General features: G+C 42.9%; 1 protein-coding gene across 2 annotated transcripts; it reads right to left on the bottom strand.

Moving 5' to 3' along the window:
* Positions 1–254: 254 nt before the first annotated feature.
* UBE2L3 (ubiquitin conjugating enzyme E2 L3) lies at positions 255–27,073 on the bottom strand. Of its 2 annotated transcripts, none has more exons than XM_087705718.1 (4): positions 26,978–27,073; positions 10,055–10,150; positions 4,270–4,456; positions 255–2,189 (listed from the first exon to the last, which is right to left on the bottom strand). In XM_087705718.1, exons 1-4 carry the CDS (start codon positions 27,002–27,004, stop codon positions 2,035–2,037), a joined length of 465 nt encoding a protein of 154 aa, XP_087561844.1. In that variant the 5' UTR covers positions 27,005–27,073; the 3' UTR covers positions 255–2,034. The 2 variants fall into 2 exon arrangements, with proteins under 2 accessions (XP_087561844.1, XP_087561845.1); XM_087705719.1 differs by lacking the exon at positions 26,978–27,073 and adding an exon at positions 20,070–20,206.
* Between the last annotated feature and the right edge of the window lie 871 nt (positions 27,074–27,944).

Genomic DNA, 27,944 nt, shown 5'->3' with positions numbered 1-27,944 from the left:
GAAGAGGAGAAAACTGCCTTTTTTCTTTCTTTCTACTTTTCAGAGGTACTTGGCTGTCAATCTTGTACAGTTTAAAATCAAAAGCTGGAGTGTAAGGGGGGGGCGGGGAGAGATGGAAAGGCGGACGCAAAATAATAGTAATTAAAACTTGAAATGCTATTTCTACGGCTCTCCAACCATACATTCGTTCCCTAAAGATGGCAAAGACCAAAACAAGAGATTCCAGATTCCTGAAATATATATTTTTTTTTAAAAAAAACCCACCGGAATGCCGAGAGATCTATGAAAAGCGAAGACATGCAAAAGAGAAATGATGGTTACGCACTTGGGTTTGGTTCTTTACTGCGGTTTCAGAGAAATGGTTTGAAATGCTCACTTAAAAGCCAGGCATTTTTTTAAAAAAAAACTGAGCAGCCAGGGGGAAAGAGAGTCACTGTGTCACATAAAAGTTGCGTTTTGCCCATCCTAAAATGCGACACGACATTAAACGGGGTGATTGGGTTTTCCGTGGGAAAGAACGTTAAAACTCCCCCTTAACTTGGGAGCAGGGATAGCTGGGGGGGGAGGGGGGGTTGAATCAACATCGCCAAATCAATATTAATCCTAGAATGCCACATTTTCATGTGCGGGGGGTTATTATTATTATTATTTTTAACGGGAGAAAAGGCAACTGCTCAATTTTACGATGGGCGCGGGTTATTGCTTAATGGAAATTGCTTACGTTTTGGATGACAATCGATCAAACCAATCCATTATTTGGAGAAAATTACGCTTTGGTTGTTTGCGCAGGGAAAAAGAGGTAAAAATTGAAAGGATTTTTTTGTGACTATGTTTTTGTTTTGTCAGAACTTAAGTTGTCAAGAAGGATTTCTCCCCAGTTAAGTCTCTCAGCTAGGAAGTATATAGGAGAAGGAGCTGGATTTATTTGGTTGGTTGGTAGATTAATTCTGTTTTGGTACCTCTTGGTCCCATATTTGAAATTCTCGCAAATGGACTCGAGGCCTTCTTTATTCTAGGTAGCCTGCATAGATACTAAATAATAAAAGTGAGGAGTAAAATTCAAAAAAAAGGGGGGGGGGAAGGGGGAGGAAAGAAAATTACACTCCGCTATTCCTTTGCTTAAAGAATATTTTGTGCCAAAATTTCCTCCCCCTAAACAGAACGTAAGTCACGTGGTACAATTCATCCATGCACACAATGCTTGGATTTCCCCCATTTAATAAACATTATTGTAACCACATCAGCCAGATTTAAGAACAGATCTGGGGTTGATTCTGGTGGTGGGGTTTTGTTTTGTTTTGGTGTACATATGGCAGTTACGTTATGTGACAAATTTAAGTTGAAGAAAGAAAAGAAAAAAAAAACACCTTGGACCCACATGCAAGAAACAGTGCAACGTTTTAAGACAGGGAAAACAAACAGCTCAATTTTTTCCCCTAAATGTCTGTTTTCTTAGAAATTAAGTATGCGTGGTTTTGTTTTTTTCCGTCTTGGTGGTGTGGGGGAGGGAGGGAGGGAGGAGGGAAGGATAAGGGGCAACCAAGAAATGGGAAGAGGAAAACAAAAAGGGAATTTGCAAAAGGAAAATAAGAAATAACAGCCACGACCTTCTGAATTTTAAGGGCAAAGTTAATAAGCCTAAGACTTTTTTTTTTCTTTTTTTCTGATAAAATTGTGATGGGGAGAGAAAACAAAAAAGAAAGAAAAGAAAGAAAAGAAACAGCATTCTTTTAAAGTACATTAAAGCAGTGATTTTAAACAAAGAAAGCAGAACTAGAACATCTTAAATTTTTAATCCTTTCTTTACAGATTACCTAGACCACTTTTGATTAAGAAACGGTAGAAAGTTATTAGTTTAACAGCCACAAGTTAACACCAAGAGGTGACACTTGTCAATTTCCATAGAGTCCTGCTTTTTGTGGGTGTGTCTGAAATGCACTTCTTCAGCTCTTCTATCACACATTGCTGACATCAACTCGGTCAGGTGTATTTTTTGTTGTTGTTTTGTTGTGTTTTGTTGTTGTTTTGTTTTTTTTAGTCCACTGGTCGTTTTTCACCATATTTCTTTGTAAACTCTTCAGCATTCTTACAGAATTTTTTACGGTCCTTAGAGTATTCTTCGGCTAAGTCGGCTCGAAGGGGGTGCTCTGGCTGAGGGTCATTCACCAGTGCTATGAGGGACTGGATTACTGTCGAGAGAAAAGGGGGAAGGAAAAAAAAAGAGGGGAGGGAGGAAGGAAAGAAGAAAGAAAGAGAGGGGGAAAGAAAGAAGGAAGGAAGGAGAAAAAGAGAGATCAGTGTGGCCCCAGATAGAAAGGCAGAACCATCGATTCGCAGATCCCGAGATTTATGGATTTGTAATAGGTTGATTAAAGGTAAATGTTCCCCTCGCACATATGATCTAGTCGTTCCCGACTGTAGGGGGCAGTGCTCATCTCCGTTTCAAAGCTGAAGAGCCAGCGCTGTCCAAAGACGTCTCCGTGGTCATGTGGCCGGCATGACTCAACGCCAAAGGCGCACAGAATGCTGTTCCCTTCCCACCAAAGGTTGTCCCTATTTTTCTACTTGCATTTTTTACGTGCTTTCAAACTGCTAGGTTGGCAGAAGCTGGGACAAGGAACGGGAGCTCACTCCATTACGCGGCACTAGGGATTCGAACCGCCAAACTGCCGACCTTTCTGATCGACAAGCTCAGCGTCTTAGCCCCTGAGCCAGTGTCCCATAATAGATTATCAAATTCATTTGCCACCCATCTCACAGTTCAGGCTGTTCTGAGCAGATGACACTCAAATCCTTGGGAATGGCACTCAAGTCTTCCACAAATGTTTTCCAAAATTCTATTTTTTAATGGAAGAGAACTGGGGAAGTTTCCGAACAAGCAACCAAAAAGGTGTCGCGTGGGCCGTTGTGTTTAAATCTGAATTGAACGCAAACGCAAATGAAAATGTTCACCCTGTCATTGCTTTTTCAGGTTTTGGCTCCTCAACTTTGTCCTTAAAGGTTGATGTGGCCTTCAAGCCCAGCTTTGGCCACAGTTGGCTAAATAAACCACAATCGATTGGAATGTGCTAAAGCAGAATGGAAGAGGTTACGTTAGCAACAGCAATACTACTTATATACTACTTCATAGTGCTTTACAGCACTATAACCTCTCTAAGCGGTTTACAGAGTCAGCCTGTTGCCCCCAACAATCTGGGTCCTCATTTTACCCACCTTGGAAGGACGGAAGGCTGAGTCAACCTTGAGCCGGTGAGGTTTGAACTGCAGCTAGCAGTCAGCTGAAGTAGCCACCAGGACTGCCCTCTAACCACTGGGCCACCTCGGCTCATACAGGACCATCTTCACTGGTATATTTAATTCACCGGATGGGCCACCGTAATGGCGGCATATATTAAGATTTATGAATGGAGGAACTCTGCTCTGTGCGTGCAAAATAATCTTGGTGTAAAGCTTTTCCTCGCAGAAACGAAGAGAGAAACTCGGCTCTGAATCCACATGCAAGCACACGCATGTAAATAAAAAATGCTGGATGAGGAATATCAAGCTCATCTTGGACTATTACAGGGATCGGCAACCCGTGGCTCTGGAGCTGCATGTGGCTCTTTCATCTCCCTGCTGGGGCTCCCTGTCGACGGTCGGCTCCACAATTCATAGGGCTTTCGGTTAGGACAGGGAGAGGAGAAAGGATGCCGTACTAGGAGGAGACTCTATGGTGGGGGAACTGGACTTCCGGTCGGCAGAGGAGAAAGGATGCCGCACTAGGAGGAGACTCTATGGTGGGGGAACGGGACTACTGGTCAGCTCCAGAATTCAGTGGGGGAGGGGGGGCTTCCGGATAGGCTCTTTTGAGTGTTTAAGGTTGTCGACCCCTGAACTATTACAATAAACCATTTAAGAATTGGCTGAAAGCGTACTAAAACACCTAACAGCCCCCTAGCTGGGGTTTTATTCAAGAGATATGACAAATAAGGCCGATCGTAGACGCCTCCAATATTGGACAAATTGTTTTTCAGACGTAGCTGCCTGGAAGTCTCTCCTCTTTTTATCCTTTGTGATAAAATTCAGATTTTTAAAAACTAAGCCAGGGAGGGAAGGACAAGAAAAATCAGAAGTCCTTCGCCCTCAAAAGGGATCCCATCGCAAGATTTTAAAAGCCCAGCGTGGCTTGTGCTCTTGAGATCCAGGACCCTGGGAGAAAAGCTCTTTCCAAAATGAAGATACTCGTATAGAAATCGAGAGGCCCAAAATGGAGACGGGAGAATCTCTTACCTTGATCAGTTTTGGTGGCTGGTTTCCAGTTTTCAGCACTAATTACTGGCAGACAAACCTGCCCCTTTTCATCAATGTTAGGGTGATAGATTTTCGTTTTAAATGTAATCTTGGGAGGTTTGAATGGATACTCTGCAGGAAAGTTGATTTCGATTCTGAAGGCCCCCTTGTCGTATGGAGGGTTGTCCTAGGGAGAGGCAACACAGAAAGTGTGAAAAGCAGCCCGAGACAACCAGAGGGTGAATTCAGAGGAAAGCTGGCTGGTAAACGGGAAAGTGGGATCAGATACACTGTCAGGTTTCCAAAAAATGCCCTAGTTGATTCATGGGGCCTCAACTCAATATTGTTCGTTTACAGCAACCCTTCTAAGTTACGATGGCACGGAAAAATGTGATTTGTGACCGTTTATCACACTTGCAGCGTCCCCATGGTCATGTGATCAAACTTCAGATGCTTGGCAACTGGCATGTACTTATGACAGTAGTAACAGCCAGAGTCATGTGATCCCCTGCTGTAGAGTGGCGCGGTGGCCTACAGGTGGAGCTCTCACCTCACAATCTGGAGGCTGCGAGTCCTAGGTAGAGGCAGATATTTCTCTCTCTGGGCACGATGAGAATGTATCTGCCAAACAAAACTCCGCATTGGCAACAGGAAGGGCATCTGGCCAGTAAACATTCAGCTCCATTCAGTTGCCCTGATTCAGCCCACAAGGGATTATGGGAGTCATTAAAAGAAGAGGTGATCCCCTTTTGTGACCTTCTGATAAGGAAAGTCGATGGGAAAGCCAGATTCACTTAGCGGCCGTGTTGCTATCTTAACACCTGCAGTGATTCACTTAACAACTGTGACAAGAAAGGTTTTAAGAATAGGCAAAACTCACTTAATAGATGTTTCGCTTAGCCATGTACATTTTGGGTGCAATTGTGGTTGTAAAGTTGAGGATTACCTGTAAAGATCCCTTTATTTTTAATATTTTAATATTTAAAAGGACTCTTGCAGTGCGTTAGAAGAATAGGTGGTTCAAAGTTGAGAATGGAAGGGAACCAAAAATCTTTTGTGGGTTTGTTTTACTATTAGTGGTTTGTTTTTAGATTTAAATCTAGTCTTTTCAAAATATTTTCTTAAGTCTCCCTTCCCTGCTTTTTTTTTCATTGTTAGCAATCTGACTCACATTATTTTTTAAAAAATACCTGATTTTTTTTTTAAAAAACCCCTCAAATATCGCAATCTTTATTAGCAGGATTCTGTTTGTTTTATGCAATGTCCTGAAAAAAATGGGAAGGTGGGTTCCTTAATTCCACTTTGTTTTTTTTTATACTGTCTCTCTTGTTTTTATTGTTGTAAATATTGTTTTGTTCTTAGGTTGTTTATTTAAGGAGTTTAAATAAAATAAAAGCTTGCCCGTTGTTAACTTTATCCACAAAGGAAAAAGTTCACACACAGACAGATTCAATACAAATTACAGAATTGTTTACAGAAGACAGAATGGTTAGGAATTTACCGATAAAACCCTGCAGGAAGGATTATCTTATAAAACTAGTATCCGGATAAAACAGTTGAACGACTGTTATTCTTAAAGCAGTGACTTGTTAAAAATAAAAATAAAAGACACCCACAATTCTGGAACAGAATTGCAAGATACAACTTGACAATTGTTTTTTTTTTTTTAAAAAAAGCACCTATATTCAAATATATATTTTATGTGGGAATGGAAAATACATACTCCTTCATTCTGGGAGAATGGAGATAAATAAAAGAGGCAAGGAATATTCAATCCTTCAGAATAAATAATTCAACTCACGGACGCAACTTTTTATACAGCTAGTCCTTGACTTACAATCCCAATTGGGCCCAACGTTTCTCCTGCTAAGGGAGACATTTGTGAAGTGACTTTTGTCGCCTTTCCTGATTATTATTTTTTTAGACGGTTATTAAGCGAATCGCTGCAGATTAAGTTAGATAGATAGTTGAGAAGCGAATATGGCTTCCCCTTTGATTTTGCTTGTCAGGTGGTCACAAAAAAAGACACCGCAACCGTCATAAATATGAGCCAGCTGCCAAACATCTGAATTTTGACCACGTTGTTAAGTGTGAGAAATGACTGTACCCTGTTTCCCTGAAAATAAGACCGGGTCTTATATTAAAACTGGGTCTAATATTAATTTTTGCTTCAAAAGACGCATCAGGTCTTATTTTGGGGGAAATACAATACTGGCTGACAATCTTAACTGGGGCTTATTTCAGGGGGAGGGCTTATATTACGAGCATCCTCAAAAATCATGCCAGGTTTTATTTTCCAGTTAGGCCTTATTTTCGGGGAAACGGTAAGTCACTTTTTTTCAGTGCTGTTGTAATTGTGAACAATCACAAACTGCGGTTAAGTCCAGGATTATCTTTCTGTAGGAGTTAAGAGGGACCCGGTTTGGTGCATTAAAAATGTTCCTTAGATGACACCGAGAGGGGCAGGGAGAGCATCTCCCAATCTCAAATGTCTTCAGGTGCCTTTGAGTGCCAACTTTTCAGCTGCTGACGGGTTGTCTTTTGGCTCAAAACAAGGGGAGCACCACACCAGAGGTGGGGGTTGCTCCTGGTTCGGCCTGGTTTGGCCGAACCAGGAGTGGCGGAGGCAGGAGGTTGCGCTCACCCGCTCGGACGCTTCTACCCAGAAGTGTTGCACGTGTGAGCACAAGTGAACTGGTAGCAAACCGGTTAGCAGCCCACCACTCTTGGTCCTGGCAAAACCTCTTTGATTTACACAACTGTGAATTCCTTTCATTCACAGTCAGCAAGGTTTGGAAAACAGTCTTTCAGAGGAATGTTTATCCACACGAACCTTATCTCGCTGGGAGAGCTGCCAGATAACTAGTTTCCTAACATACGGCAAGGCAAAACTTGGCACAGAGTCTCTTAGTCACAAACAGAACTTTCCACTCTTGAAAAGACTGAAGAAATGAATTGTTTCCTGAAAAAGCCCCCTCCCCATTTGCTCCCCTTTTGTTTCCTATGGGAGGGGCCAATCACCTCCAAGGTGTGGCTTTACTCTTAAGTCGACCCTGCTTTCTTCGTTGTTCTTGTCTTCTGGCAGCTCTGCGCATGCGCACACCGGGAACAGGCTCCAGCTGTTTCTCTGCCTCACTGCTGTCTAGCTCCCTCTCTGCCTCCAATGCAGAGCCCTCGTCTGAGCCTTCCTCAGTCCCCAGGACTGGCCCATGTTCCTCCCCAACCTCCTCACTGTCCGACTCTGCTGCCAGCTATGTGTACATATTATGTTGTCCCTCCAGCCTCGCAGCCTTGATTTATGCTTTGACAAAACTATTCTTGCCTTTTATCAGAAGGAAATCAAAGCCTTTATCAAATGAAAAAGCCAAGTTTCTTAGGGAGAGACAGGAGCCAGAGTTGAGGGTTCTATTTTTCCTGTTAGACAACTGCTTGAAACCTCCCTCCCTTTCTTTGAATTTTTCTTTTGTTTTAATAACCCTGGAATTTGATCTGCAAGGAAAGAAGAAACCCCATGACAACCAGGGGTTGTTGCCTCTCCAAAGAGACACAAAGCTTGCAATAATTAAGAACGGGTTTAAAATTTATGCGGGGCAGATCTTCAGGCCTGGAATTTAGCTGTCCAGCCATGCAGCTAGTCCTGTTGTTCGAGGAGATTTTACCATTTGGAAAAGTGGTTCTCGGGGCCGTAAAGGAAATGGCTTTTGAAACCAAGAATGACAAGTTGGTGGTACGATCACAACTGAGCCCAACATTTCTGTTAAGTGAGTGGTGCCCCGTTTTACGACCCCCTCTTTTGTTGCCCCGGTTGTTAAGCGATTCACTGCAATGGTTAAATGAATCCTGCAGTCGATAAGTGAATTCAGCTTCTCCTGTTGGCTTTTGCTTGCTGGAGGCCAGCTGGTAAGGTTACAAACGGTGATCACGACCCCAGGACCATGCAACAGTCATTAAGTACCTGCCAGTTGCCAAGTGCCCGAAGTTTGATCACGTGACTATGAAGACGCTGTAACAGTCATCAGTCATTTCTCAATGCCGTTAACTTTCAACAGTCACTAAATGAATCGTTCTTAAGTCAAGGACTGTCTTAAGAGAGCATTTCCTGCCCTGTGAGGGACGGGTATTGATTCTGTGATAGGGAATGAAATCTAAATTTCTTGAAATAAATTCTACGTTTCCCATATTACGTTGTATGCTGGGATTCTCTGAAGGTGCTAGAAATACGTATTTTTCAGAGTATAAGACGCACATTTCCCCCACTAAAAGAGGGTGAAAATTTGGGTGCGTCTTATACACTGAATGTAGCCCCACCCACTCACCGGCCCTCACCCTTTGGCCTCTGCCTCCCAGCAATCTTTCTTGCAGCAAACAGGGAAAATGGGGTTTGCGGAGGCTGCAATAGGCTATAGCAATCCCTGCAGCCTGAAACAGCTGATGATTGGGAGAAACTGAAAGTGAAACTTGCTATTTGCTCCACCAGGCAAATTGCTGGGAGGCAGAAGAAGATTTTTTTCCCCTTGTGCTTCTGTTTGCTGCAAGAAGGTAAGTCAATAACTACAGTATAAATGCCTATAGAATGTTCAAATTATTAGACTTATATTTTAAAAACTGCTTTATTATTGTTCTAGACCAGTGTTTCTCAACCTTGGCAACTTGAAGATGTCCGGACTTCAAGTCCCAGAATTCCCCAGCCAGCGAATGCTGGCTGGGGAATTCTGGGAGTTGAAGTCCGGACATCTTCAAGTTGCCCAGGTTGAGAAACACTGGTCTAGACAACTTAACAAAATGAAGGAGCTTTTTAAAATAAATGCTTGACCTGAAGAGGCCCAGTGCTATTGTATCTTCTTGGAAATAGCAGAGAATAACGTATACTTCCAGAAAGCCACAGCAATAGCAATAGCAATAGCAGTTAGACTTATATACTGCTTCATAGGGCTTTCAGCCCTCTCTAAGCGGTTTACAGAGTCAGCATATTGCCCCCACAGTCTGGGTCCTCATTTTACCCACCTCGGAAGGATGGAAGGCTGAGTCAACCCTGAGCCGGTGAGATTAGAACCGCTGAACTGCAGATAACAGTCAGCTGAAGTGGCCTGCAGTACTGCACCTTAACCACTGCACCACCTCGGCTCTTCAATTTTATCATCAATTTTAACAGCATCTGTACGAATATAGTCTGAAATGTAACACTACAAACAGTGTATATTGTCTGTACTGTTTGCTGTTTGTTGCAAGGAGGCAAATTGCTGGGAGGCAGAAGCAGATTTTTTCCCCCTTGTTTTCCTCCCCAAAACTACGTAGGTGCGTCTTATACTTCGGAGCGTCTTATACTCCGAGAAATACAGTAAACCCACATCACTGCCTCCTTGGTTGCTATTTTATCTGGCCCATTTTGAAGCTGTGAAAGAGTTGTGGGGTGCTTTCCTTCACTTTCGTTTTTCCTGCACATCCATTTCCTCCCTTGCTTTGCTGTTGTGTCTTGTTAGTTGCACAACAACAGGCGGCTTCTCTTTTTAAGTTTTAACCACTGCGCAACGATTTAGCGGTGCACGGGCTTTATAAATTAGAAATAACTTTTCTTTTTAATGCAAAGATGGATGGCAGCTAATTTAATTATTCGGAAACCTGCACAGAAATATTTTCTTATTCTTCTTCACTCTGGAAAATCCACAGATTCGCTCAACCAGTCCCGCAAGGACCAACCTAAATGTTTAAGGAAAATTAAAGGGTTCACAAGAACTCTGGTGCATTTTAACAATTACAAGAGGTTGTTGGTTTTTTTCACACTCACGGGAACAATAAGCCCTTGCCAAGTCAATAAGTTAGCTTCGTCCACCTGGATATTACGGAAATTCTTCATTCCACATTTGCGGATTTCTTCAAGCTCCTACAAGCAAAGCAGAGGGGGTGGGGAGGAAAGCATATTAACTACATCAGCCAATATAATCGGTTGTAATATTCAGGAAAACGTGTGCGTTGTTTTTACTTTCGTATCTTCTCAATGGAAGTCAAACTGTCCCACAGTTGGTCTTCCCCCCGCTTTCTCTTCCTCTTGTCTTGCTACAGGTTTACTATAAGGACGAACGGAGGGAACAATCTGGAAAAGGCACAATTCCTCTGTTTGACTTTTCACAGAGAATTCAGACTTAATAACAGCCAGCAATCTGGCACTATGTTATAACAGGTAGCCTTCGACTTATGACTTCAACACAGCCCAAAATTTCTCTTGCTGAATGGGACAGTGGTAAAGCGAGTTCTCTTTTACGACCTCTCTTGCCCCAGTTGTTAAGTGAATCGCTGCGGTTGTTAAATTAATAGTGCAGTTGTTAAGTGAACTTGGCTTCCCCCACCCCCATTTATTTTGTCAGATGGTCGCAAAAGGGGATCGCATGACCCCCGGGACGCTGCAACCATCATAAATACGAGTCAGTGGCCAAGCGCCCGAATTCTGACCACTTAACCGCGAGGATGCTGAATGGGTCCTAAGTGTGAACAAGGGCCATCAGTTACACTTTTCAGCGCCTCTGTAACTTTGAACGGTCACGACTCCATGTAGAGAGTCACCTTCAGGAAGGCAATGATAAAAACTCAGTATCTGTGTCCCTGATAAAGGTGCTTGCCTTGAATGAGGTTGGAAATTCAAAATAAAAAGATGACATAACCAGTTCCCCGGAAAATAAGACCTCCCCGGATAATAAGCCCAATCAGGGCTTTTGAGCGCACGTGGCATGACATAACCGCGGTAGACTAAAGCGCGCCGACAACACCGCGGCGCTAAAACCGCGATGTCAAAAGCGCGCCCACAACAGCGCGCCCACAGAAGCGCGATTTAACTTAAGGTGAGGTTTAGGGTTAGGTTTAGGGTAGGTTTAGCGTTAGGTTTAGGGTTAGGTTTAGGGTTATTTTTCGGGTTATGTTACAGCGCGCTTCTGTTGGCGCGCTGTTGTCGGCGCGCTGTTGTGGCGCGGTTTTGACGGTGCGGTTTTGTCACCGCGCTTTAGTCACACGCGCTTTAGTCTACCGCGGTTTTGTGGTGGAACCTTGAGCGCATGCGCTAAAATAAGCCCTCCCCGAAAATATTGCAACACAGCAGCAGCCATGAGGTGACCACGCTCACCGCCTCCTGCACCTCAACAATAATAAGTTCAGATCCTTGACAACTGGTTCGTATTTATGACGGTCGCAGTGTGATCCCCCGACAAGCGAAGTCAATGGGGAAGCCATTCACTTAACAACCATGATACTAACGTAACCACTTGTTGCGATTCACTTAAAGAAAAGCCGTAAAACTCACTTAACAACTGTCTTGCTTAGCAATGGAAATTTTGGGCTCAGTTTCAGTCATAAATTGAGGATTAATCCATAGTGTTATATCTTATAGACCTCCTTAGTTATATCTTACAGAACCTCCCCGAAAATAAAGCCAAGCGCTTATTTCGGTGTGTGTGTCAAAATAAGACCCTGTCTTATTTTCGGGGAAAATACGGTAATATAATATAGATGGCAGGCCCCTTTCTATCTATTAAGCAATGTGTGTGAAGAGAGGTTATAATTTCTGAGTAGGCTTCCACCCGCTTGCATCAATTAAGTTTTCCCTTTTAAAATAGCTCTTTCTCTTAAAATTAAAAACAAACAAACCCTGATTTCTTCTTATAATAAATTTTACTTTTTAAAAAAAACTTCCATTTTTTTAAACATGCGGTTACTACATTCGGGGCAATGACAGATTTTAATCAAGTCATCCAGCTTGGCAGATCCTTCTAGAGATAGTTACTTTCAACAGTTCACTTAGCGACTCTTCAAAGTTACAACGGCACTGGGGGAAAAAAAAGCAATTTTGCCTGTCAGAGGGTCGCAAAAAAGGATCACCCGGGACGCTGCAACTGTCATAAATACGGATCACTTGCCAAGCATCTGGATTTTGATCTTTTGATGATGGAGATGTTGCAACAGTGATAATGTGAAAAACCATCCTCCCCCCCCCAGTGTCGTTATAGCTTCAAATGGTCACTAAATGAACTGTTGTAAGTTGAGGACTGCTTGTACAACCAGCTGTTCAGTAGTGTAATGCTTCCAAGCCAGATTGTCACAAAGAAGAGGGAGTCAAGCTATTCTCCAAAGCACTTGAGGGCAGGACAAGAAGCAACGGATGGAAACTAACCAAGGAGAGAAGCAACTTAGAACTAAGGAGAAATTTCCTGACAGTCAGAACAATTAATCAGTGGAACAACTTGCCTCCAGAAGTTGTGAATGCTCCATCACTGGAGGCTTTTAAGAAGAGGTTGGACAACCATTTACCTGAAACGGTATAGGCTTTCCTGCCTGAGCAGGGTGTTGCACTAGAACAGTGTTTTTCAACCACTGTGCCGCGGCACACTAGTGTGCCGTGACATAGTGTAAGGTGTGCCGTGGGAGAATTACTTTATATATAGTCAATATAGGCATAGAGTTAAAATTTTTTAACATTTTCTAATGGTGGTGTGCCTCGTGATTTTTTTTCATGAAAAAAGTGTGCCTTTGCACAAAAATGGTTGAAAAACACTGCACTAGAAGACCTCCAAGGTCCCTTCCAACTCTGCTATTCTGTTAATTCAGATTATATCAAGTGTTTTCCATGCACTGCCCCTAGAAAGGAGCATCACACAGAAATATTCCCTACAGTTCCTTACAATTGCAGCCAATGTAAGCAAGTAAACGAAGCCATAACTGCAAACCAAACAAAAAATTTAAACAGGAAAATAATTAGAAGAAATTAACCAAAATAAGAATTATACCCTTATCTAGGGAAAAAAAACCCTTCTCTTCAAACGAGCATGTAGCCAACCTTACAGCCTAAAGAAATTGCCCCATGCCACGGGAAAGAAGAACTTGTTTTTTTAAAACTAGGAGCACCACTCCTCTCCCAATATTGATAATAGGCAAAGGCTCAACGGGGTAACAAAAGCTTGAAAAGAAAATGGCAAGAATAACATACAAACAAGATAGCATTGTTGATTGTTAGGCTACGAAGAGAGCTAATTTACCTACGACACGCATCCAAAACAGACACGTACATGGATCAACAAAACCACTTGCAAAATGTTGGTTTCCACCAATTAGTGGCTGCTGCTAATACAAGAGTTTGTATTATATCTGCCTACAATTTGGCAGTTCGAATCTCACCAGGCTCAAGGCTGTCTTCCATCCTTCCGAGGCCGGTAAAATGAAGATTGTTGGGGGGGGGGGGGAGGCAATAGACTGACTCTGTAAACCGCTTAGAGAAGGCTGTAAAACGGTATAGTAACAGCACTTAAGACTTATATACCACTTCAAAGGTATATATAAGTCAAGGACTATTGCTATTGCTGTTCCTTCCTTCCTTCCTGCCATCCATCCATCCATCCATCCATGGTGCAGTGGTTAGAATACAGTATTGCAAACTAACTCTGTCCACTGCCAGGAGTTCGATCCTGACTGGCTCAAGGTTGACTCAGCCTTCCATCCTTCCGAGGTGGGTAAAATGAGGACCCAGATTGTTGGGGGTCAAGAAGCTGACTCTGTAAACCCCTTAGAGAGCTGTAAAGCGATATAAAAATAGCACTTAGACTTATATACTACTTCAAACGTATATAAGTCTAAGGACTATTGATGTTCCTTTTCCATCCATCCATCCATCCATCCATCCATCCATCCATCCATCCATCCATTGTGCATAGTGGTTACAATACAGTACTGCAAGCTAACTCTGCCCACTGCCGGGAGTTCGATCTTGATCGGCTCAAGTTTGACTCAGCCTGCCATCCTTCCGAAGTCGGTAAAACGAGGACCAGATTGTTGGGGGCCATAGGCCGGCTCTGTAAACCATTCAGAGAGGGCTGTAAACTAATGTGAAGCGGTATATAAGTCTAAAGGCTATTGTTAAATGCTATCTGGGCATTCTCTCCCAGTCCCTCTCCCTCAGCTGAACACGCTTCACAAGGTTGTTGTGGTGGTGGGGAAAATGTGTTGGATATGTTCGCTGCCTTGAGTTATTTGTAAATAAATACTAATAAATCTTTGTGCACTTCCAGCAAGTAATTAAAGTCACTCCAAGGGAATACACAAGGATAAAGGTAAGATGATAAGTGTGTGATATAGACAATAATTGAGCTGCCAAAGTAATAAATTTTAATGTAACAGAAGCATAAATGGAAAGGCATGATATCAAATTTAGGAGAACCTCCACTTATTTTATCTGATTCTTTCCAAGATAGACTGTCCAACTGACCATTCTGACCCAGCTCTTCCAAGAGGATTTCCGGTCAAGGGAAGACCATTTACAATATAGACAAACTTACTTTGTGTAAAACCTGAGAGTGTTAATTTATTATAAAGTTTGTATTGTAAAGTTAAAAAAAAAAACCAGAGCAGCCAATAATGTATCAATTCAACCAATATACTTGAATCAGTCTATGCTGTTTTTTGGAGAATATACCTGTTCTCCAAAACACCTGAAGATAGGATAAGGTGGGAGCTTATCAAATCCAACCTAGAACTAAGGAGAAATTTGTTGACCATGAGAACAATGAATGAGTGGAATGGCTTGTCTCCAGAAGTTGCTCCATCACTGGAGGCTTTTAAGAAGAGACTGGACAGTCACTTGTCTGAAATGGCATAGGAACTCTGCTTGAGCAAGGGGTTGGACTAGATGACCCACAAGGACCCTTCCAAGTCTTATTGTGCAATTCTGCTTCTTCAAGCTTGAGTCAAGAACATCACCGTCATGAATAGACATGATCTGGTGAAACCATGAAGATCTGGTTGGAGCAAGAGTCACCCACAAAATCCATAGAGTAGCTGGTTATAATTAGCTCCGAATACTACGCTTATGAGGGACGCAGTGGCTCAGTGGCTCAGACGCTGAGCTTGCCAATCAGAAAGTTTGGCAGTTCAGCGGTTCAAATCCCTAGTGTCGTGTGATGGAGTGAGCTCCTGTGACTTGTCCCAGCTTCTGCCAATCTAGCAGTTCAAAAGCACGTAAAAAATGCAGGGAGAAAAATAGGGACTACCTTCGGGGGGGGGGGGGGGGGAAGGTAACAGTGTTCCGTGACCTTTTGGCATTTAGACATGCCGGCCACATGACCACGGAGACATCTTCGGACAGCGCTGGCTCTTCGGTTTTGAAACGGAGATGAGCACCGCCCCCTATAATCGGGAACGACTAGCACGTATGTGTGAGGGGAACCTTTACCTTAGAGTAAGTTTACTGCTAACAAAAACAGGAATTTCTCACGAGCGATTGGGCCAGCAGTGTACAAATATTGCCTTGGTTTCATGGGTGTGCCTGATGCATTCAGCTTTATGCAGGCGTTCAGCCGAGTAAATGTTTGACAATTTAGTTGTGCGGGCAAACAATAATAAACCCGCTTGCTGTTTCCTTGTCTTGAAGGCAGAAATCTAAAGCCAAATTAGTGTTTTGAATGCTCTGAATTAAAAGAAGTGGGGGGGGGGGGAGGAAAGGCAAGAGATCTTAAAACTCGGTCACTCCCTGAGCCTGCCAGTTCAGCGATCAGGAATTTCCCAAGGAGTTGGCATCACCCCTGGCAGTATTAAAGACGATGTCGTAATTCTGTGGCTAGGAAAGTTTTAGCAATGTGTCACCCTTTGCTGCTGATAAATATCCAGAGTTCCGTACATTACACTTCCTGTACAAGTTTACACGCAGTTTATCCGAACTCAGGCCAATTTAACTTGATCCTTTTAGAAACCGAAATGAAAACAAAATGCCACAGGATAGTCATCCATCACAAGACTCGATTACTGTTGGTGTGAGCACCCATTTGGCTCTTCCCACTAGTGTAATAAACCAGCATCATGCCAGATTCTATCCTTTTGGGGCTCTAAATATGTCTACGGCACGAGTCAAAAAGAGGGCTGTGAAAATATCTACAGACCCCTCGCATCCTGGACACAAATTGTTTCAACTTCTGCCCTCAAAACATGCTATAGGGCACTGAACACCAGAACAAATAGACACAAGGACAGTTTTTCCCCCCCGAATGCCATCACTTGCTAAACAACTACTGTCTTTTTCGGAGTATAAGACGCACCCCCCCCCCAAAAGAGCGTGGAAATGTTGGTGCGTCTTATACACTGAATACAGCCATTTTTGGCTTCCTGAGGCCCTGCTCCCACATCCCATTTTTGCGAAAAATGGGCTGTTTTTCGCAAAAATGGAAGCATTTTTCCCTTCCTCCAGCACCCAGAAGCACTCTGCAAGCTTCAGCAGGGCTGAGGGAAGGGGGAAATGCCCCCGTTTTTGCCTTCCCCCAGACCTGCTGAAGGCTACAGAGTAGTCCTGGGGGCCGGGGAGGACATTTTTTTTTCTTACTTACTCTTGGTGTGTCTTATACACCGGTGTGTCTTATTGTCCCAAAAATACGGTAATCCCCACAACATTGTCAAACTATCTACCAAGACTATATTACTATTATTCTTCTCTTCCTTACCTGTCTCTTCCCACTTATGACTATAACCATGTTGCTGGTATCTTTCAATTTACATTGTTTTTATTGTTTCCTAGTACAATTTGATAGCTTACTAGTAACCTTGACTATCACTAAGCGTTGTATGTTTTTATTCTTGATGAATGTATTTTATTCTCCTTATGTACACTGAGAGCATCTGCACCAAAGACAAATTCCTTGTGTGTCCAATCACACTTGGCCAATAAAGAATTCTACTCTATTCTAAAGCCAACAACCATTAGCCAACTTCAAACCCCGGGTGCATCTCTGGCTTGATAAGGAAACCACTATGATTCCTGCTTCAGTTTCAATGCTACCTTGCCCTTTCCAGTTCAATTTCTAAGGACTGAAGCCGTTCCTGTCTACTATTTATAAAACATTGTTATTTTACTATTATCACATTTATTTGCCACCCATCCCGCAGTTAAGAAATGACTCTGAGCAGCTTTGTGACAGCTTTGTAGTTTTGTTACAAGATGGGCAGAAAATAAATGTGATAGATAGATAGATAGATAGATAGATAGATAGATAAATAGACAGACAGACAGACAGACACACAGTCAGTGGATGGATGGATGGATAGATAAATATATGATGCTAGATTATATAGATGCTAGATAGATGATAGATCGATCGATAAAGATAGACAGAGATGATAGATATAGGATATAAAGATGATAGATGATTAGATTATATAGATGCTAGAGATATAGATGATAGATACATAGATGAGATAGCTAGATAGACAGACAATAGATAGATAGATGATATAGATATAGATAGATATATGATAGAGCTATAAATAGATGATAGATGATATTTTAAATACAACCACAATCCATGCACATGCTAGTTTTTTTTCTTTTTCTTTCTTTTTTTCGTTTCTGTTATAATTTTGCACCAGTGAGGTTAAAACCAATTTCGCTGTATTTAAGCACAATGGCAATAAAGATTATAATTATACTTATATATACATAGATAAAGGATTGATAGATGGATAAATAGATGATAGAGATAGATAATGGATGATAGAGATATAGAGATATAGATAGATAGATAAATAGATACGTAGAGGATAGACAGACAGACAGACAAAGAGAGAGACAAACAAACTTCATGAACTCAGCTAACAAGGCTTATTCAATAAACCACAGTTTTAAAGTTACAACAATGCTAGGCCAAAACTAAATAGTGCCACCGGTATGCCAACAATCTTCAGTTTTGTATTTTCTTTCCATCAAACTGCTAAATTCTAAATTAGGATCTTTTTTTTTTAGCACAGAACATAAAGGAGATGCTCAGATGCAGGCAAACGGACCCAATTTCTACTGGACAAGGTTACCTTTTTCTTCAAGATCCTGGTTCACATCTTGGGGGGCACTTCTGAATTCAGGCTGAAATGCCATTCCAATATTCGAGTATGCCTGATCAATGAAGATCGGTTACTCAGCTACACTCATGGATGAAAATATCAGGAGTGGCCAGAGTAAGACATATACCTAAAGTTATATCTTGTTTTGAATGATTAAATTCTGATGTCTCAAGCTTCTTCTAAAATATATATTTATAAGTTTTTATTGGGCCGGAAAGTTAGAGCCAGACCAATATTTCTCAACCCTGCCAGCTTTAAGATGCATGGACTTCAACTCCCAGATGTCCCAACCTGGCTGGGGAATTCTGGGAGTTTAACATCCACAAAAGGTTGAGCAAAAAGAAGAACTAGGGGAGACATGATAGCAGTGTTCCAATATCTCAGGGGCTGCCACAAAGAAGAGGGAGTCAAGCTATTCTCCAAGGCACCTAAGTAGGACAAAAAGCAATGGGTGGAAACTAATCAAGGAGAGAAGCAACTTAGAACTAAGGAGAAATTTCCTGACAGTCAGAACAATTAATCAGTGGAACAGAAGTTGCCTCCAGAAGTTGTGAATGCCCCAACACTAGAAGTCTTTAAGATGTTGGATAGCCATTTGTCTGAAATGATATAGTGTTTCCTGCCTACGCACGGGGTTGGACTAAAAGACCTCCAAGGTCCCTTCCCACTCTGTTATTCTATTCTATTCTAAAAGACTTGGTAACTGTCTCCTGCTTTAAATCCTTCCATTGGGAACGAGTGAGAACCATCAACTCGTGGAACAGAAGTTGCCTTCAGAAGTTGCGGGAGCTTCATCCCCGGAGGCTTTCAAGAAGAGATTAGACAGAAAAAGGGGGTAGGGTCTCCTTCCTGGGCAGGGGATTGGACTAGATGACCTACAAGGTCCCTTCCACCTCTGTCAATCTGAAACAGAGCTACACAACCTGGCTATGAAAACCCATGCAATGGTTTTGTTTCAATTTCTACTCTCTTTCCTGGATGTAAGGATTAAGTTATGGATTAAAATATCTGATTTGGGGGGAAGGAGCGGCCACAGTGCAGGAAGTCCTCGACTTGCAACAGCTCACTTAGTGTCACAACGGCACTGAAAAAAAGTTGACTTGGGACTGTTCTGCATCCGCAGCAGCCTCCCCGTGGTCACCTGATTCAGATCCTTGACAGCAGGGTTCGTATTTATGACGGTCGCAGGGTGATCTGCCTTGGCGGCCTCCCGATAAGCGGAGTCAATGGGGAAGCCAGATTCACTTACTAACTTAACAGTTGCAGTGATTCGCAACTGGGGTATTCAACTGACATCAAGATGTGGAACACTAAAGGAGGATAACTATTATTAGGTGAGGAAACAAGTAGAAGTAGACTTGGAAAGATGGCAAAACCTACCATTATCACTGATGGGAAGAATAGCAGAGGTAAAGATGAATATATTACCAAGACTGTTTTACCTATTCCAAACAATACCGATAAAACTAGAGAAAAAAAATTATTTGCAAGTATGAACACAATAGTGGGGAAATATATATGGCCAGGGACAAAAAGCAAGAATTAATATAAAAATGTTACAAGATGCAAGGATTCGAGGTGGATTTGGATTACCAAACTGGGAACTGTACTACCAAGCAGCGGGTCCAGCTTGGATGAAAGAATGGATTTTACTGAGAAATACAAGATTATTGACACTGGAGGGGCATGATTTGCAACTGGGTTGGCATGCTTTTTTGTGGTATGATAAAAGTAGGGCACATGGCTATTTTCAAAGACATTATGTAAGGAATGGATTATTAACTGGTTCGTATTTATGACGGTCGCAGGGTGATCTGCTTTGGCGATCTCCTAACAAGCGGAAGTCAACGGGGTGTTACTAACTTAACGACTGTGTTACTAACTTAACAGTTGCAGTGATTCGCTTAGCAACTCTGACAAGGAAGGTCATAGAATGGGGCAAAACTCACTTAGCAACTGTCTTGCTTAGCAATGGAAATTTTGGGCTCCGTTTCAGTCGTAAGTTGAGGATTTAACCTGTAGTGTGTAGCCTTAGTTATATCTTACAAGTTTTCCCAATGCCTGAACCTTTTAATCCACCACCGAAAAGTCAAGTTCTGGGAATAAAAGAAAGAAAGTTAATGTTGATCACTTAAAATCTCTGGGAGGCATCGGAGTTTTCTTGATATTCTCCTTCAGTGAGGGGAAACCTTTTATTTATCTGGGGTTTTTAAAATGAAAATAGATTTTGACTACTTTATTGCAAAAGAAGATTGCTTGTGGTTTTTGTTTTTAAACTGATACGGTTACATTTTATGTTGTTGACTGTGTTAAATAAGAAAAATAAAGGAAAAAAAAACGAAGAAAAGTTCAAAATACGGGTGGTCCTCAACTTACGGCAGTTCATTCAGTGACCATCCAAAGTTGCAATGGCACTCGAAAGTGACTTATGACTGTTTTTCATACTTACGACTGTTGCTGCATCCCCCTGGTCATGGCATCAACATTCAAATGCCAGGCAACTGACTCGTATTTATGACGGCTGCAGAGTCCCGCCATCCCCTTTTTGCAACCTTCCGACAAGCAAGTCAATGGGGGAAAGCCAGATTTGCTTAACATCCGGGTGATTAATTTGACAACTACAGCAATTCGCTTAATAACTGACGGCCAAAAAAAAAGACACAACAAGGACGCAAAATGGGGCAAACTCACTTAACCAATGTTTCAAATAGTGACAAAAAGTTTGGACTACCTGTAGTCTCTTGGTTTTCTCATCAATTTCTAAAATTTAAGCAGGCTGTGAGGATTTCAAGGAGTGGCAGTTAAAACACAAATGAATGATCTCATCAACAGGCAACAGCAATTTCCAAGCTCCAGTGTCCTTGTTAGAAAAATGAAATAAGTGCAATCTTCAGGAAACATTCACTGTGCTGTCTAAAAGTCTCCTTGGTTCTGAGAAGGATGCTGTCATTATTTATAATAAAGTTAATACCATTTTATAAGGCCTTGGTGAGGCCACACTTGGAATCCTGCATTCAGTTTTGGTTGCCATGATGTAAAAAAAGATGTGGAGACTCTAGAAAGAGTGCAGAGAAGAACAACAAAGAGGATTAGGGGACTGGAGGCCAAAACATATAAGGTTGCAGGAACTGGGAATGTCTAGTTTAATGAAAAGAAGGACTAGGGGAGACATGATAACAGTCTTCCAATATCTCAGGGGTTGCCACAAAGAAGAGGGAGTCAAACTATTCTCCAAAGCACCTGAGAGTAGCACAAGAAGCAATGGGTGGAAACTAATCAAGGAGAGAAGCAACTTAGAACTGAGGAGAAATGTCCTGACAGTTAGAACAATTAATCAGTGGAACAGAATTTGCCTCCAGAAGTTGTGGATGCCCGACACTGGAAGTCTTTAAGATGATGTTGGATAGCCATTTGTCTGAAACGGTATAGGGTTTCCTGCCTAGGCAGGAAATTTCTGATAACGTCGATTATTGGTGGACTTCAGCCTGCTTCATTCCTGACAGGGTGGATATGATTTAAACCAAGTCAGTTTAAATCACGAGTAAAAAGGCTTGATTTAAATTAACTTGATTTAAATCATAATTTTTAAATAGCAGCTGTCATCTCTTTCCCGCAGCAGCTCCTCGTCTGACCTACTGTTGACTCACCTCAGCCCCAATATTGCCGAATATATTGCCTCATGCTACACAACGAAGCTCCATTTTATGCTGAATGAATGAAATTATTAATGTATATTAAATAGAAAACTAGATAGATTTTTATTCCAAAAGCCTTTTATTAAAATGAATTTGATTTTTAAAAAAATCCAATTTAAATTAAACAATCCAATTTAAAATTTAAAAATCTGATTTAATTTTTTTTTAAATGATTTTTATCCACCCTGATTCTTGGTGACTTAACCACGATATTTAGGCTTAGGTATGCTGGAGTCTCACGTCTGCAAACCTAAAGGAAGTTGGCCTTTAATAACCAGGTTTAATAACTTCTACTTTATAATTAATTCTGCTCCACATATACAAAGTGAGATCAAAATCACCCATCAGAATAATTATTTCAGAACGTAGGTCTTTCAAAAAAAAGAGAGAAATGTTTCAAGTTGAGCACATAATTAAACAGGGGATTGGCGATAACCTCCTCACTCTGGATCTACTGGGTAATAATTCTGGCTGGTAGCTTCCTATCAGCCCAACTGCGAACTTACAAATGTTCTCAGCGTGAGGCTAAGACGATGAGTAATAATGCTGCTGAGAATGTCTCACAGGAAACGTGAGATATAAATGTAATAAAATAAATAAACCTCCATTTAGGCATCTGTATGCAAATGAGCGTGGGAGGGGGGGGGAGGATGAACTGCAGAATTACCATTCTGAATGTGTCTTCGCTTGGTGAGGTGATCCCAAACTTTTATAGCACACATTCCTCTTTGTGACATTAAAAAAAAAAGTCACAAGTTCAGGAACACAAGCGGTTGCTATAAAGTGAGCCAAAGATTCAGAAACTTTCCAAGGTTTTGATCGTCTTGTCAACTCTGCCTGGAATTAATATTAACATAAGGCAGGCTTGAATTACAGAACTAAAGAGCAAATCAGCTGTTTAATATCCTGTGCTACGTAAGGGCACAAAGATGAAAGGGAGGGGTTTTTAAAAAAATATTATTCCACAATTCACGGATATTATTAAATTGACAATAGCACCAAAAGAAGGTTCAGATTCTTTGCTTAGCTCACGGAATTCTAATATTCATTTTCAGTTAGATAAACAACACTTTTTTTGTTAGGAGAAAAAAAAAAGATATGCATAAACGAGGGAACACAAACCCAGTATTAAACAAACCTGCAAACTGTATTACAACTAACATCCAAAACCTAGTTAATCAATATGGAGTGCACTATACTATGTTATAGGATTACAGGTTATTGGGGGGGGGGGCAATTTCCTCAGATAATTTCTGTGATTATAAGCAATGTTTGATTCATTTACGCATCTGTATTCTACCTTTGTTATTTTTATAAATAACACAAGGATATGTAACATATCCTTACAGTTCATCTGTAAGGCAGTAAACATATCCAATGTAAAGGTAAAGATGCCCCTCGCACATATGTGCTAGTTGTTCCTGACTCTAGGGGGCGGTGCTCATCTCCGTTTCAAAGCCAAAGAGCCGGCGCTGTCCAAAGACATCTCCGTGGTCATGTGGCCGGCATGACTCAACGCCAAAGGCGCACGGAACGCTGTTCCCTTCCCACCAAAGGTGGTTCTTATTTCTCTACTTGCATTTTTACGTGCTTTCAAACTGCTAGGTTGGCAGAAGCTGGGACAAGTCACGGGAGCTCCCTCCGTTACGCAGCAGTAGGGATTTTTCACTGCTGAACTCCCGACCTTTGATTGACAAGCTCAGCGTCTTAGCCACCAAGCCACCGCCTTCCTGGTAGTGCTCTAAAGTGTGTTAATTGTATATCACCCTTGCATCTGGGTTGGGAATGTATTAAAATTCAGCCGATGTTTTGCACGCAGAATTGCCATGGACTCTTAAGTATCGTCTCACTGTTTCAGTTTAGGTATTTACATTATAGGAAGGCCAAAAAGTTTCTGTTGCTAAATGAGACAGTGATTAAATGAGCTTTGCCCCATTTTTATGACCTTTTTTGCCACAGTTGTTAAGCGAATGACTGCAGTTATTAAATTATCATGATTGTTAAGGGAGTTATAAGTACATGCCAGTTGCCAAGCATCTGAAGCCTGATCACATGACCATGGAGACGGTGCAATGTAAGAATGAAAAAACAGTCATAAATCATTTGTTTCAGGCCGTTGTAACTCTGAGCAGTCACTAAACTGTTGTAAGTTGAGGACAACCTGTATTAGTTATAAACATGCAAGTGAACAGAGGGTTAAAAACAGAAAAGGCCAGACTCTTTAAGGAAATTACTACTTTTGCTGTTAACTGCAAGGATATGACTTTGACATATGAGTGCCTAAGCAAGCAATTACAATAAAGCAGAGTACACCACAAAATTAATAATATGGACTATTATTTGTAAAATCATTTTTTCCCTTCTCCAAGTTTACAGAAACCCAAACCCGGACTACTCTGTAGGTGGATGAATGTGGGAGAAATGTTTAATTTCAAGCAGGATTTATGAGAATTATATCCAATTAGTGACATCATTACTTGAAGTCCAAGTATTTCTCGAATTCTTCTAACTAAATCTTGTTCAGGGAGTTTTGAAACGTTAAGAGGTTTATCCCAAATCTGTAATCGTATATAAAACTATATAAAAAGGAAAAGAATGAGAGATTTAAACCTTCTAAAGCAAAAAGCTGAATCAAAGTGTGATAGACAAATTCACATGTGCTGTTATGACAGAATGTTAGCAAAAGCTTTACCTGAATATTAAAAACAAAAACTCCTATTAACGGCAAGGAATATACCCATAAAAGGCCCATTCCGAAACTTCGAATCTAGATAATTTTTAAGAGCCATGGAACAAAATCTGCAACACAGCAGTGGTTCTGGTTGCAAAGTTATCTTCCCATTTCCCAAACCTCACTTGCTACAGAGGCTGAAGTTTGAAAGTGAAAATAAAGTATAGATAGCCTGCTATGAAAAGAATGAAAGTGAAAATGCATCTCAAACTCATCTATGTGATGCCAAAGCGTATTTCTTACTACCTTCTGACATTGACATAGTTTATGCTCTTACTGTGATACCTGGAAATAACCCACACTGGATTATTTGACACGAATGCGGATAGATTTTAACACGTGTAAACCCCATTCAGCTAAGTGTACCGTTACATCTATACGACTTGTAGTTTATTCCCTGCCAGCTTATCATTTTTAAGATCCAAATGGGCTGCTCTGTTGCCTTCATTCTGGCAAACTTGTTATTATGGGATGTTGCACTATACATAATCCAGGAAGTTAATAAATCCACTCCTTTTACATTGTCTTCCTGTGGCTGAACAAAGGAACTCCTGGGAACTGAAAGCTTTAGGATGAGCACATTAAAGAAACGAAAACCAAACCATGTCTCCTGCAAATGTAGGTCTGCACAATAGCATTCAGCAGGTCAGTTAAGGCTACATTCCCACAATCGTACATAGTATTAACCTTAGTTTAGAGGAGTGTGTATGTGATTTAGCATACTGTGTGAAGCAGACAATTTACTTATAATGTCATTCCATTAACTATCTGATACTAGAAAACAGATTATTTAAATTTAAGAAAAGCTTTGAGGGGCTGAGGATGGGGGAAAGTGCTCCTTAAGCTTGGTTGTTTTCTCGTAGACGTTTCATTACCCAACTAGGTAGCCTCATCAGTGCTAAAAGAGAGTGGGGTTGGAATGAGGAGGAGGGGGGCAATGACTGTGGAGACCTTGGTGCTCTCTGAGATTTATTGTTTTCTTGCAGACATTTCATTACCCAACCAGGTAACATCAACAGCGCTAGTAAAGAGTAGAGTTTGCTCTCAGTTTATATTCTAACCCCACTCCTTGCTAATACTAATAATGTTACCTAGTTTGGTAGTGAAACGTCTGCAAGAGAACAACCAAACTCAGAGAGCACCAAATCCTCTTTTTCCTCTTCTCTTCCTTCTCTCTGCAACTCCCCCTCCCCCTCCCTCCTAGCCCTGATGTTACCTAGCTGGGACACATGTTGTCAGGAAGAAAACCACCCAGTTCAGAGAGCACCAAGAACCCCATAGTTCTTTTCCTTCCTTCTCTCCTCCCCACAAACCCCCTTCTCTCCTAGGCTTGATGATGTTACCTAGTTGGGTCACGAAATGTCAACAGGAAGAAAACCACCCAGCTCAGAGAGCACCAAGGGTGGTTGGTTTCCTTTTCCCCAGCTCACAGAGAGCCAAGTCCTCAACTTAGAGGATCTCCTGGTGGTTCCCTTTTTCCCAGATCAGAGAGCACCCAGGATCTCCTCAACCTAGAGGATCTCCTGGTGGTTCCCTTTTCCCCAGCTCAGAGAGAACCAAGTCCTCAACCTAGAGGATCCCCTGGTGGTTCCCTTTTCCCTGGCTCAGAGAGGACCCAGGATCTCCTGGTGGTCCCCTTTCCCCCAGCTCAGAGAGCACTGAGGATCTCCAGGTGGTTCCCTTTTCCCTGGCTCAGAGAGGACCCAGGATCTCCTGGTGGTCCCCTTTCCCCCAGCTCAGAAAGCACCCAGGATCTCCTGGTGGTTCCCTTTCCCGCTCCCATCCCCTTTCCCAAGAAACGAGGTTCTCCCTTGCTGGGGGGTGGGGGTGTCCCAAGGAAGGACCTTTGGGCTGGCGAATGCGGGAGGGTGGGGAAGAGAAGGCAGGCATCCCAGCTGGGCCTCCGCTTCGGTCCCACCGAGGCTTTGGCCCAACGCCGCTTTCGTAACGTCAGGAGGCGCCGCCGCCCATCCGAAGAGGCGGGGGAGGAAGGGAGGAGTGGGGAGACGCCCCTCCCTCCCTTTCTCTCCCCCCGCCCCATTTGAACCCCCTCTCCTCCTCCTCCTCGACGGCGGAGGGGGGTCTCCAAGCTGGGATGCCCCGCTTTGCTTAGTCACCCGGCGGGACCCCCCCTCGCCGGGGAGGAAGTGGGAGCCCCCCCACCCCAATTCACCCCCCCCAATCGGCGCGGCCCCGCGAGGGGCGTCCGCGCGCCCGGGCCTCCTCCTCCTCCCCCCCCCCGCCCGCTTTAGGCACCGGCGGAAGCGCGGCCCCGTCAGCCGGCGCGGCGCCGTCTCCGAAGCGAGCGGGCCCCGAAAGGCCCCGGCGCCCTCCTGCCAGCTGCCCACCCCGGGACCCCCGCCCGTCCCCGCGCGCGCCCGCCCCGCCTCTCGCCCCGTCGCCGGCCCGGCGGCCTCAGCCTGGATGTTACCTTCATCAGCCTCCTGCTGGCCGCCATCTTGGATCTGCTGCCGCTGCCCCACAATGCATGGCGGCGGCGGCGGCGCTTCCTGGAAAGGCCGGGCGGGCGGGCGCGAGGAACAGGGTGCGCTGGCCCCGAGGAGGGGCTGGGCTTTTGCCGGGCGGGCGGGCGGCTGGGGAAAAGAGGAGGAGGGAGGAGGGAGAAAAAGAAGGAGAAGAAAGGGGAGGAAGGAGAAGAAGAAAGGAGGGGAGGAGGAGGTGAAAGAAAAAGAAGAAAGGGGAGGAAGAGGAAGAAGAAGAAGAAAGGAGGGGAGGAGGAAGAAGAAAAAGAAGAAGAAAGGGGAGGAAGAGGAAGGAGAAGAAGAAAGGAGGGGAGGAGGAGGAGAAAAAAGAAGAAGAAAGGGGAGGAAGAGGAAGAAGAAGAAAGGAGGAGAGGAGGAGGAAGAAAAAGAAGGAGGAGAGGAGGAGGAAGAAGAACAAGAGGTGGAGGAAAAGGAGGAAGGAAGAAGAAGAAAGGAGAAGAGGAAGAAGAACAAGAGGAGGAGGAAGAAAGGAGAGGAGGAGAAGGAAGAAGATGAGGAAGGAAGAAGAAGAAAATGAGTGGAGGAAGAGGGAGAAGAGGAGGAAGAAGAGGAAGGAAAGGTGGAAGGTGGAGGAGGAAGAAGAAGAAGAGAGGAGAGGAAAGGAGGAAGGAGTGTCAAAGAGGAGGAAGGTGGAGAAGAGGAGTGAGTGTAAAGATGAAAGGGCAAGAATGGGATGAAGAATGGGAAGACTGAGATGCAGGTGAAGGAGCAGGTGAGAAGAAAGAGAGGATGGAGGAAGACTGAAGATGGGGAAGAGGAACAAAGTCCTCTTAGGAGGAGGAAGGAGGAGATGAATGTGGAGATGAAGAAGAAGAGAAGATGACGGTGGAGGAGCAAGTGGGAAGAGGAGGTGGGAGAAAGGAGAAGACAGAAGAAGAGGAGGAAGGTGAAGAG

The sequence above is a fragment of the Thamnophis sirtalis genome, unplaced genomic scaffold (genome assembly GCF_051295495.1).
Source record: "Thamnophis sirtalis isolate CommonGarterSnake01/CBP01778 unplaced genomic scaffold, rThaSir2_p1.2 scaffold_2, whole genome shotgun sequence".
Lineage (NCBI taxonomy): Eukaryota > Metazoa > Chordata > Lepidosauria > Squamata > Natricidae > Thamnophis > Thamnophis sirtalis.
Note: the sequence above shows the minus strand (reverse complement) of the source record. Positions and strands in the feature narration are given on the sequence as shown.